This window comes from Natator depressus, chromosome 10 (genome assembly GCF_965152275.1).
Source record: "Natator depressus isolate rNatDep1 chromosome 10, rNatDep2.hap1, whole genome shotgun sequence".
Classification (NCBI taxonomy): Eukaryota; Metazoa; Chordata; order Testudines; family Cheloniidae; genus Natator; species Natator depressus.
In genome coordinates, this window is record NC_134243.1 from 65,242,164 (window position 1) to 65,255,067 (window position 12,904).

General features: G+C 46.2%; 1 protein-coding gene across 1 annotated transcript in view; it reads right to left on the minus strand.

The window, feature by feature from the left end:
• Positions 1-12,685, minus strand: part of SLC27A2 (solute carrier family 27 member 2) — a 29,767-nt gene extending 17,082 nt beyond the window's left edge. Inside the window, exons 1-4 of the mRNA XM_074966410.1 lie at positions 12,107-12,685; positions 6,963-7,172; positions 5,476-5,634; positions 4,160-4,284 (exon numbers count right to left, since the gene is read on the minus strand). Coding sequence (XP_074822511.1) covers positions 4,160-4,284; positions 5,476-5,634; positions 6,963-7,172; positions 12,107-12,584 — 972 coding nt within the window. The 5' untranslated portion in view covers positions 12,585-12,685. The remainder of the gene's footprint in view (positions 1-4,159; positions 4,285-5,475; positions 5,635-6,962; positions 7,173-12,106) is intronic.
• Between the last annotated feature and the right edge of the window lie 219 nt (positions 12,686-12,904).

Genomic DNA, 12,904 nt, shown 5'->3' on the forward strand with positions numbered 1-12,904 from the left:
AACCCAGCTCAGCTCTTCTTCTGAGCGCACTCTGTCTCTCTCTCTCCCGTGGGTTACGAACTCTCCCTCTCTCAGTACTGGGTTCTGGACTCTCTCTAGCCTTTGGGCTGTCTCTCATTTATAACTCCAAGAGGCAGCCCCACCCTCCTCATTACACCAAACTAGGGTGCCCCTGGAGTGGAACAGGAGAGCTGGACCGGATTTCATTTAAGGGGACAGCTACCCTGTTATACCTACACTTCAATCCTAATTTTTCCCAGGCAGCAGCTGGCATCTCAGTTATCTGAACAAATGAAATTCTGCTTGATAGAATGTTTGCATTTTCTCAAGAACCCTAACTCCAGTGGGACATCAGCAAGAAACAGGAATGTCCAGCTGGACTGGATGGATACATTAGCTCAATGCATCTCAAAGTATAGTGTGTGCAGGGCTAGCCAGGCGGGGAAGGGAAGTATGTAGAACGTGACAGTGTCACTGCCAGTTTCCCTAGGCTGCCCTGCTAGCATGGAGAGGGTGAAGGTGACCACAATTAGTTTTATTTTCCTGAAGCTTCAACTTTCAGAAGTTTGGGAAACGTTGCATTAGCTGAATGTTTCTCACCCAACTGCCAGCAGTGAAATGGTTAAGCAGTTTCTTGTCATTTAAATGTTCGTAATCAGGCGTCTAAGTTCATGCTGCTGTCTATGCTGCTGTCTGTCTGTCTAGTTACAGAAACAATGAGCCAAATCTCTCCCTGGGGCAAGCCCATTAAAGACAAGAGAGTTACTCCAGGGAGGAATCTGGACCAATGAGACAGCAGTTTGGATCCATTTACATTATTAGATGTTCCCAACAAAAAAGGACAAGAAACTGCCATGGAAATGAGGCTGCAAGTTTTGAATATGCAAATACTCTAATTATAGTTTGCTTTTATTTTTTGATTATTCCAGCACATGATACTGTTCTGGACTTCAGTTATGTAGCTTCTGGGTTATTGTTACTTTTCTACACACTTGGTCCAGCCTTGGAAGGTCAGTTCAATAATCCAAATCAGTAGTTCTGATTGATTTTCCTCTTTGATTTACTGAAAGATTTGCCATTAAAATGTCTGAGCAGAGTCAAGTAGCGTATAAAACAACCCAGACTGTCTGCTGAAGTTCTGCACACTTGTGCCCTGATCCTGTGTGGCAGAGTTCAGTTATTCCAAAGTCCTTCTGGGTTGACAGTAACTTGCGTGTTATAGAGGCCTGCAAAATATGTTCATGTGTCCTGGGAGGTTTTTTCTTATACTGCTTGACTGGGGACTTGAAGGGCTTTGAGACCAAACATGTGTTTCCATTTTGAAACGTTTCCCTGGGGACAGTTTGTTGGTTAGCTCCAGACCAGCAGTCTGTCCTTCCTCTTTCAGGGTCCTGAAGTCGCTCTATCTCATTCATTCTTTTCCATTTGTTGGCTATGGAGTCCAAGGCCAGAAGGGACCATTGTGATAATCTAGTCAGACCTCCTGCATAATACAGACCACAGACCTTCCCCAAAATAATTCCCAGATCAAATCTTTTCAAAAAAATATCCAATCTTGATTTTAAAATTTCCAGTGATGGAGAATCCAGGGGAGGGTGTAAATTAAGGCAGAGGGTAATTTACAGCCAGGTATAACTTACTTAGGCTGCCAGCTCTCTGAGGCAGGGACAGTCACTTTATGTTCGTACAGTGCCTAGTGCAATGAGACCGGTACCTCTCGGCACTAGCGCACTACAAATAAGAGCTTCTGCCATGTCAGGCTCTTGCATGCTCTCTCAGAGGTCTTAATTGCAGCTTTCTGGGAGAGGCTCATCCACTTAACATGGTGTACCTATGGGCCCCAGCACCACATATTAGAGAAGCCTGTAGGCCCTGCTTGTATGGAAATGCTTTCTCCAAAGTTGCTGAATCCTATGTGCTTGGGGCGATGATAAATCCTGTGTTAAATAATTAAAACAAAGCTGTGTGTCGGTTTTCTTTTAAAGCCTGATCTTCATATATAAACTGTCACTATTGCCGAGGAACGCCCATGGGAAAGCCTGTTTCCCCCACGAAACGCCACGCAATTACACTGCCCTATCATTTTCATGAGTATAATTCTTTCGCTTGGCTTCAATGTCAGCCTTGCAAGTTTCTCAGTTTCTGTAAGACTCCCAGTACTTTCATTAACATGTCAGCTGTTCAGCTGTTCAGCTGTTCAGGTTCAGCTGTTTTTCCCTGTGCTGCTAACATTACTGAGGACCTTCGCCCCTCTAGGCATTTGCAACTGACCTGTAATCAGGCGGCAAAGCTGCCACCAGCTGTCCGAGTCCTTGAGACCTTGGTTAAACTCAATATGGCTTGTGATTCCTTTGTAGTCTATGATTAAACAGGGCATGATTGCCAAAGGATAAAATACCATGAACTACGAGCAACTATAAACAAACCTATTTACGTTAAGAGCAAACCCCATGTTGCAACCAGAGAAGTAACTTGTACATAAAACATATGAAGGCATGGAGTGGGGAAGAGTTAGCCACTTGTTCACTAAAATAGATAACTCTCAGAACCAATGCTAGCACAATCAGGAGTTCTTGGGGAGGAGGATCCTTGCAGTGGTTTTAAGTATTTATTGTGTTAACAAATCCTGACAGAATGGTCATGACTATTTATGAATGGCTGGGCGGTTGGATGTTAGATGCACATTCTGGTAAGTTTACTGCCTGCAGAAATAGATTCAGAGTATACTTTTTCTCTAGCTCAGCTTGTATCTGTTGCTCCAGCTCCATGGGTTCTATTGAGGTGGAGTGGGGCGGGCTTACATCCTCCTGTCTCTTGCCTGCTGAAAACTGATTCTAGCCACGTCCAAATGTTAAATGACCAGCTCCTTGATTTCCCTATGGGACCTTTCGTGTTTGGTCTGCAGCTAGCTAGATTAAATCAAGGTCCATCTGCTTTTCACTTTAATACTTTTTGTTTTTATAAATTGAGTCTTCACAATATGGAGAGCATGTTACATACTTGCTAATGTCAAAACAGATTCATATGTCCTTTGCACTAATGGGAGAATACATTGTAAAGTGTGAGCAGTAAAGTAGGCAATGGGAAAATGAGTCGGTCCATATAAGCAGATATTCACTTAAGGGGTTTCTTCGCCTCTCAATATTAAAATAAAATAAATATATTGCATTATCAGTAATGGGAATTCTTTGGCTAAGACCTCCAAGAACACAGATTCATTAACTGGGACTTGATTCTGAAACTAGGCAACAGCTTTTAACAAAGAAACTACGGCTTTGCTCCAACGTGCCCCGTACTCTTCCTTCCCCTTCCCAATGCTCCTCCCTTCTTCCTCCTATGCTGGGGGGAGGCTTATTGCACAGGAATAAGCCGTCTTAATGCTGGAGGAATTCCCCAGTTGCAATCTCTGCACACTCAGTATGTCTACACTGCAAAGAAAAACCACCAGGGCAGTGAGTCTCAGAGCCTGGGTCAAATGACTCGAGCTTATGCTACAGGGCTAAAAACAGCAGGGTAGACATTCCCGCTTGGGCTGGAGCTCAGGCTTTGAGATCCACCCCCTTCGCCAGGTTTCAGAGCCTGGGCTCCAGTCTGCTCCCGAACGTCTACACTGCTATTTTTAGTCCTATAGCACAAGCCCAAGTGAGCTAACCTGGACTCTACCACCATGTCTACACTAGCAAGCTTACAGGGGCACAGCTGTACCAATGCAGCTGCCCCGCTGTAAGATTGCTCGTGTAGTTGCTCCATGTCAACACTCCCATTGACACAGTTAAGCCAACTCCAACGAGCGGCGGTAGCGGGAGAGTGTCTCCCTCCGACAGTGCTGTCCACACCGGCGCATCTGTCGGTGTAATTTATGTCGCTCAGACCGGTGTTTTTTTCATATCCCTGAGCGACATACGTTATCTTGACAAAAGTGCGAGTGTAGACATAGCCTTAGATTCACTGCCAGGGGGTTCTTCCCCCGCCCCCATCCCCCATGCTGATGTACCATTAGACCGTGCAAAATGAACTTGGTGGAACTTGGCCCCTGGGTTAATCTGTGGAACATCTGAGGCTCATTATAGTCCATGAAAATATTAGAAGTATTACACAGGTAATCCAGACAATATTTATAATCAGTTTTCAAAAAACTCTGGAGCATAGAAGAAATTACCTTTGGCGTGTTGCATAAATACCGAAGCACCTCCCCAATATACTGGATGACTGTTACGTTGTATTTCCTGCAGTCAACCCAAAACTGGCTGGCTGAAAATTTGGAGCGTAGAGCTAAGGTGGCACCTACACAAAGAAGAAGAAAGGGGAAATAATAGAATTGGGCTATAATAAATAGATTTTGAGAAAATGGTACAATTTGCTTAGTAGTTTCAGTGATGAGTACAGGAAATTTGCAGGATGACAGATTATATAACTTCATGTTAAAAGTGTGTGACCCTTTCCTAAAATAAAGTCAGGTACAACCCATGGCCAGGAAGTAGCTGTATCCTTTAATTCTGTCCATCAGAAAGTATGGGAGTATTCATAGTGGATGAACTTTGTGGCACTCTGCACCATGTAACCCCGGTGGTTGGGCTGCACAGGAGGAGCTGCCTGTGACAAACATTGCAGGTGCATGCAGTATCTTTGTGGGGGGCGGGGAATCACATTTTATTAAGTTGATCAGTGGTTTCTGTCTCACTGTGGGCCAGAGATTGTATGCAACTCCAGGCGGGAGGGTTACCAGTGCTCTTCCAGGAACTAAAAATAGGATGTGTGTGTGTGTGTGTGTGATTACAATTATAGCAACTCACTCAGGCTGTAAACACCTGCAGAGAGGTACTGCCCCTAGGGAGGTTTGCCTGCACGGTTTCAAACTGAGTGTTCCAGAGACCAGCAGACAAAGAAAAGCGCTTTTGGTATAAAAAGACTGAGTCTGAAGGGCTTTCTTTTTGATACAGCAAACAGACAAGACCTTCTGTCCAGCGGGGGACCCAGCCCTTGCAGAAGGGTTGGAAAGACTTTGGCTTACAAAGGCCGCATAAGACTAGCTTTTGGCCTGTGGATAGGAATTTTTATTATTTTTTATGCTTTCCCTGTAATGCTTTTGCCCTAAGAACAAGTGTCTTTTGCTTTGTGAGGGCTGGTCGGTAACTAATATACACGCTTGTAGCCCCTGGAGAAAGGTTAACCACACAGAGGCTGGATCCTGGTCATTCTGGGGAAATCTCAATGAAGTGCAGAAGGACTGCAAGTGTAAACCCCCAGTCTGGAGGGAGGACGATGCACGTCTCCATCCAAAAGTGGTGAGGGCTAAGAAGACTGAAGCTTCTAAGTGGGTGCCTTCAAAGGAGACCAGGAGTGGAGTCAAAGGTGCAGTTAACCCTGAAACTGTGACCACTGCCATGTAGGGCTGGAGAGCTGGCTCCGGGTATGAATTTTGCTGTTTCTTTCCATATGCACAGTAACTCATTTACATTGTAAGGTGCACTGTACCTTGCATGATGCATCCATGAACTCCAACCAGGAGGGCAGCACTGTGATACAGTGGCAGCACATTATACACAATGTCCTCAGAGGTCACGCCACTTGCAATGAACAAATTACAACCTAACAGCATGCGTTGGTGGGTAATCACTGCAGCCTTTGGAAGACCTGTGTAAAGACAATAGAAAAGGTGTGCTCTTTCATACGATTGGTACACCTAATGACCAAGGTAGTTTGGACAGGGACATCCCTTAGCGGAGGAGTTATTGAAGGGGATACTCAATCAGGGGTAGGCAACCTATGGCATGCATGCCAAGGCGGCACGCGAGCTGATTTTCAGTGGCCCTCACACTGCCCGGGTCCTGGCCACCCGACTGGGGGGCTCTGCATTTTAATTTAATTTTAAATGAAGCTTCTTAAACATTTTAAAAATCTTATTTACTTTACATACAACAATAGTTTAGTTCTATATTAAAGACTTTTAGAAAGAGACCTTCTAAAAACGTTAAAATGTATTACTGGCACGCGAAACCTTAAATTAGAGTGAATAAATGAAGACGCGGTACCCCACTTCTGAAAGGCTGCCGCCCCCTGCTCTATAGCCTCGTAACTATCAGAGACTAGAAGTTGATAAAGTACAGATAGAAACAAAAGAGTCAAATGAAAAAGAGTCCTGTTTATTTACAGCACGTGAAGGTATACAACTAAATATTGACAAGTTTTATAAGCGTTTGTATACAATTGCTAGAAGTCCAAATACTAAGATGGCTTAACCTGAAGGCCTGCTATTGAATGAAGATTTTGATATGATAGGTATCACAGAAACTTGGGGGGACAATGCTAATCAATGGGGCATGGTAGCACCAGGATGCAAAATATACAGGAATGCCAGAGTAGGTCACGCTGGTGGGGGAGTGGCACTGTATGGGAAAGAAAGCATAGAGTCAACTATAGTAAAATATGGTACAGTTTGATTCATTTAAGATACAATTTGATTCACACACACCTCGGAAGACGTTTACTTCCAAAAGTGCTTGCGATAGTTAATGAGCCCCATCACCTTGTGATCTAGTCAATGAAACCAAAAAGTGGTTAAAAATAGCCTCTAGGGCTGTACCGTTCTCTGAGTCCCCCCTCCCCCCCCCGGCCGATTTTGGAGATTGGACAGTCACATCTGTCTATTTTTTTTCCAAATGTTCTTCTCCCCCCATAGACGTGTTAGATGATCCACACACACAAGGGAACCTGACCGTACACAAAGTGTTTTCCAGTGCCCAAAGAAAAGGAAAAAAACATTTGTCTCGAATCTCTTTCATTTCCAGAACTCTTGGGTTTCCTTGTAACAGTAGCAGGTGAAATATTTTCAGACAGAAATGGGATTTTGAAGATGGCTTGTAAGAATTGCTAAGCAGAAAAAAGGAAAATTAAAATCTCACTCTAATCATTTCTTCCCCTCCGTCGCTGGGATGTTTGTCAGATAACCCCATTTACATTACCTGTAGTCCCAGAGGTATAAATATACATGGCAGGAGTTTTAGAAGTGACATTTGATCTCCAAGAGTGTGGAACAGGCTCATCTGAAACCACTTCCAATTTGTCAATGAAGCTGTCAACCCCTTTTGTGTCGGATGTCCTGCTTAGGTAGAAGACTCTGACGTTTTCTTCTTTCAGGGCTGGCAATATTTCTTCAACAGCTGCTTTCAATTCTTATGGAGCAAAGAAAATAGAAAATAATTCTAAGAAAATTTTGCATGGCCAAATTTGTGTCCCAAGTTTTGCCTTGGGAGATTTTGTATTTAACTGGACTCAGGAATGCTTCATGCCTATGTCGGTTCAGCGTCTAATGAAAGGCGTGAGGCCATGGCTACTCTACAGTGGCAGCTACACTGCCGCAGCTGTGCTGCATGGTGCTGTAGTAGAGAAGCTTTCTACATCAACAGAAGTTGGTTTTCCCTTGATGTGGATAATCCACCTGCCTGAGAGCTGCTACTATGGTGAAGGTTAGGTCAACCTAACTACGGTGCACAGGGCATGACATTTTTCACAGCCCTGACCAACGTAACTTGGGCAGTCTCAATTTTAGGTGTAGACCAGGCCTGAGGAAAAGCACTTTGTGCCTCCCTGATCCTGGGGCTGACTCAATCATCAGTACAGGTTAGCTCACCTTTGAGAGGTATGGGCCTTGCAAGAACCAGGGAGTAGGAATGCCCTAGACACACTTCCTCCTGCCTGAAGCCACCAGGGACATGATCCCTGGGCTGGGGGAGGAATATATAGCTGGCCCAGCTAGCTCTGTGTCTGCTGAATAGGACTCATGCTGAGGGTGTTCCCTAGGAAGCCTTATAGCCTCTTTGTGGCCGCTTTGTGCTAGCTAGGGGATGGACAAAATGGACACTGAAGGGTGGTGAATTTCCCCCTTCGAGGGAAATACACTCCTGTGCAGAGTTCCCACACCAGCCTATGTACCACTTACGTCCCACTCATCCTTTGTACAAAGGTGAATATCATCCACAGTGAGCCTGGATGCCAAAGAAAAAAAAAGTAGACATTTACAATAAAAAGGGTCCAGTGTGAGAAATGACAATGCACAGGCTCTCTTCATGTACAGCACGACGTTTACTTGCTCACTTGCTCTATTAGAAAAATAAGATTATCTGCTTTGGCTGGTATAGTCACCAGCGTCTTGGCTGGTTTCTTGCAACTCAAAGTCCTCCTTTAAACAGCGAATGGCTATACGCGTGAAAACAGAAAAGAGAGTCTACATTTTCATAATGTTGGGTGGAATCTGACAAGCACGCTGCAAAGCAAACAAAAAGACCTTTCAAATCACAGGTGTGACAATTCCCCTTTGAACTAGCAAGTTCAGATAATTTAACATGGACCCTCATCACCAATTTCACTCAAACAGCTACTGCTTCAGGTTTCCATTCTCAAAACAGCTTGAAGCAGGGTGGAGAAGGAATCACAGACTCATGTTGTAGAAAGAATAATTTACGGGAATCAAACTGTAAAACTCACATACAAATCAAGCCAGGGAACATTCACACCCAGGGACACATTGGGGTTGATTTATTCACATAAACGCTCCCACTGAAGTCAAATCAACTGGAGTTTTATGAGAGCAAGGGGAGGAAAATTTGTCCCCAGGTACATGCTATCAAATTTGCTGATGTGTAGAGAGACACAAACCAGATTCTCAGCTGGCGTAATCTGTCATAGATCCATTGACTTCAGTGGCTGTCTTGAGGGCTGCCCTATTCAGTGCTGAGTGTAAAGCCAGCACCAGGATCAGGGGGAAGAAGCTGTGCTGATTTCTATGGAGCTACATTGACTTACACCAGCTGAGAATCTGGCCCCACATTTCTAGCATGTTTTATAGCATGAAATATTTTTTTTTATGTCTGAACAAAACCCTGACACGCTGTCCAATTTAATGTCTACAGTTAACTTACGTAGCGCTTTAACTTTTATATCACTAAAACCAAAAGTGAGAGATTACTTGTAAGAGGTAGCTGGTTTATGTAGTGCCGATATAAAAGAGCCAGTATTCGCTGTAGGAGACTGACTCAATATCCCAGGGACTTTTCTCTTCACTCAAAGGACTGAATTCTTGCACACGCCATTTCTTAGATATTCATGTAATTTGCAAGAGTCCTTTCATTTAATTTATATCAATCCCTTCCCCAAGTCATGAAATGCTGCAAGAGCTGGCTGTGTGCATTTTTCTTGTGTGGAAATGCCATCAAAAGAGTCGGAACTGTTCCTAATATGCAACCTACTGTTGGATTCAGCAACCCAACCTGCTGTATCACAAAACAAACAGCTCTGCCGTTCACTTTGAATTTAGCAACTGGTATTGCTATTATTGGAACCAATATTTCTAGGGTAGTTGCCTGTCGATGTTCTTGGGAATGGTATTTATAAATATACCAAGACAAGGCTCAGACTGTAAAAGTTTGCCCCCCTCCCAGAAAAGCTATCCCCAAAGCTGGAAGGTTGCAGGGCCATCTGTGTGGAGACCCCAGACCTCTGTTGCTACTCTGGCTCCCACCAACACCCCTGGCTCCCTGCCAACATAACCCATTGGTGCTGTACTGCCAAGGATCCCCCCGACCCTCCGTAGCCTCCTCTAGGGTTCAGGCAGGGGAACTAAAAATGGTTAATATGGCTTCAGGCTTTATTAACATTTTTGGACATCTTCTGCAGGACTGGAAGGGAGAATGATGTGCATTCAGGTGGCCTCCCCTTCTGTTCCTGCCCACTCTCACTCCACCCCCTCCTTCTACACAGACCCTGGACTGCATGGAGAATTGGGTTGGGTGGCAGGGAGTGGAATGTTCTGAGAGGCACCTGACCCCCCTTTCTCCAAATGTAGATCTAATGAGCCATGGTCTGGCACCAAACAGACGTAAATACAATACACTCTACTCCTGTTTATAATTGAATCAGCATATTCCTTTACAGAAACCTATTCAAAATATCCATGCAAGTAAATAACAATGGTCACAACTGTGATACAGTTGAGATCAGAATCTCAGAAGAGATCAGAAGAGATTTATCTTTGACCAAGGGTAGCACAAAAATGCAGAGTAAAGGTCGAAACTCAGATCAGGGGTGACAAAGTAAATGTTTAACAGAGGAGAAATCTTTTTTTTTTGTCCTCTCCTTATATTATTTTAACAGCTGCTAGTAGTGACTACTGCAGCTAAGATTGGGGAAATTATGTCATTAATAACCCACCATTTTCAACCACTCAGCTTAAAAAAAAATCTCATTTTGGGCTGAAACCTCCTTGGTTTAGTCTTTTCCCAGAGCTGAATACTTTTTGGAAAAGTACATTTTCCTGTCCTAAACACTAGCTTTTTTCCATGCTGATAAGCAGATAAATTGATTAATTTTGAAAGTTCAAATGTAGCATGGAATTCATTCTCACTGAGGTATAGTTCCTGTGTTAGGCTTGGAAAGATTTGTTTTTGAGTTAATAAAATTTAGGAGCATTTAAACATCTGCATAGAAATGGCCTTGACCCTGCAAATATTAATGCAGATACTCTATCTTTATATATAGATATATAAAACACCTGATACCTAAGTAAACTCTCTCTTTCTGGAGATTTCCCCTTACTATATAAATTGGAAATGAAAATATTTGCAAATCATTTGGGAACATTCATCCATTCATAGATTCTAAGGCCAGAAGGGACCATTGTGGTCATCTACTCTGACCTCCTGTCTCACACAGGCCATAGAACTTCCCCAAAATAATTCCTAGAGCAGATCTTTCAGAAAAATATCCAATCTTGATTTTAAAATGGTCAGTTACAGAGAATCCACCCTTTGTAAATTGTTCCAATGATTTATTACTCTCACCATCAAAAACTTACACCTTATTTTCAGTCTGAATTTGTCTAGCTTCAACTTCCAGCTCTTGGGTGGTGTGTTATGGCTTTCTCTGCTAGAGTGAAGAGCCCATTATTAAATATTTGTTCCCCATGTAGTTACTTACAGAAGGTATGTTACATTCTTACATCTGACTTGATGCATCCTCTGCTTACCCCAAAAAGCACCTGGATGTTTAAATGCTACATCTTTGACTGCCTGGCTCTTTGACAAAAACCTTCAGCACTATGGCACAGATCCTACAACCTATTTCATCTGGGCTGATCCTCCTTTGCCCACCTGGAGCCCCATTAAGTCAGTGGGGCTCAATGAAGGCACAAGGGACCACCTAGACACAGTCAATTTCAGGATTAAGGTTTAAGGCCCCAAACTTGATGCTGATAGGGCTACTCATGTGCAAAGCTAATCATGTGCATTGGTAGGACTAGGGCCTTACAGACTGCATCTTGCTCTTCTGCACTGGCTAAATATGGGCAGAACCCTGCCTCCCTCCCCGGGGGAAAAAATTCTGGGCAAGGCATCTCCCTTGCCATGCCTCACCAAAGCTGTGGGAGTTGAGTTGAGACAGAGCATCCGAAAGACCTTACAATAAGACTCCATTTACTATGTTCACTGACTTTTGACCCAGTTACCTCTGTCCTGCACCAAGCTGCAGTTTCCTCACTGTTTATTTGTTCCAAATTACTGACACTGGAGAGGTGAAGTCTTGACAATGAAGTTGTAGCAGAGGTTATTGTACATGCTAAAGGAAGAACCCTCCTCCTCAACCCGCTCCCCACCCCCTGGGGACTGTCCCACATCCTGGGCTACCCCTGTCCCCAGAGGGACTGTCCCACATTCCAGGCTACCTTCATCCCCTGGGGACTGTCCCATATTCCGGGCCATCCTCATCCCCTGGGGACTGTCCCACATTCTGGGTCCCAGGGGGACTGGCCCACATTCTGGGCTACCCCCAACAATGTGGGGACTGTCTCAGATTCCAGGCTACCCCCATCCCCACCCCTGGGGAACTCTCATATTCTGGGCTACCCCCATCCCCAGTCCTGGGGCGTGTCCCACTTTCCTGCCTCAGAGGGCTGCAGGGCAGGTGAGCTCTCCCCCTGAGCAGATGTCGATGAGCAGCAGAAGCCCAGGCAGCAGGTGTGGGCCCACGTGGATGGGCAGCCGGGGGCAGCCACTTTCCCTATCCCCCCACCCAGGGCAGCTCCGGGCTGAGCAGCCTGGCCGCTGGCGGGTCTCACCTGGGGCTGCCAGCAGCACCTTGGCTCCGCTGCACTGGAAGCAGTGCAGCAAGGACTTGGCCCTGATGTTGCAGTTGAGGCAGGCCATGGCGCAGCCCAGCTTGGCCAAGCCCAGCCAGATCCAGAGGTAGGCAGGCTCGTTGCCCAGGAAGAGGGCCAGGCAGTCCCCTTGCTGCAGCCCGGCGTGCTCGCGCAGCGCCCGGGCCACCTGGCTGCTCCGCTTGTCCACCTGCCCGTAGGTGTGCACCTCCTCCCTGAACAGCACCAGGGGCTTGCGGGGTGTCCGGCGCGCCCGCTGCGTGAACACCTCCAGGATGGTGCGCGGCGGGGTCCGCGCCGAGTAGCTGCGCACCCGCTGCGACACCCAGGCCACCGTGAGGAAGAAGCGCAGGTCGCGGAAGAGGTAGGGGCAGGCGAGGCGCAGCAGCAGCGGCAGGAGCAGCAGCCCCGCCAGCGCGGTGTAGAAGCCGGAGAACATGACCCTGCCCGGCCAGTGCTCAGCGCAAGGGACTCGGAGCGAACGGAGCTGCGCTGGGGGAGCGCGGCGCGGCGCCTGGCCCGCTGCTCGCCTCCCGGCGGGGCAGGGGCGGGCCCAGCCGCTCCCTCCTCCCTGGCCCCGAGCGGGGGTGGGATCAGAGGGAGCGGGTGGGCTGGCCTGGGGGGAGGAATCGCATCCAGGAGGAGTCAGGACCAGGTACCAACCACGTGGGGCTGGGTGGTTGCGGAGACCAGGCGAAACCTGTCGCGTGGGGCACAGGGGGAAGGACTCATGGTCGCTCACTTTTCCAGAGCGGGACG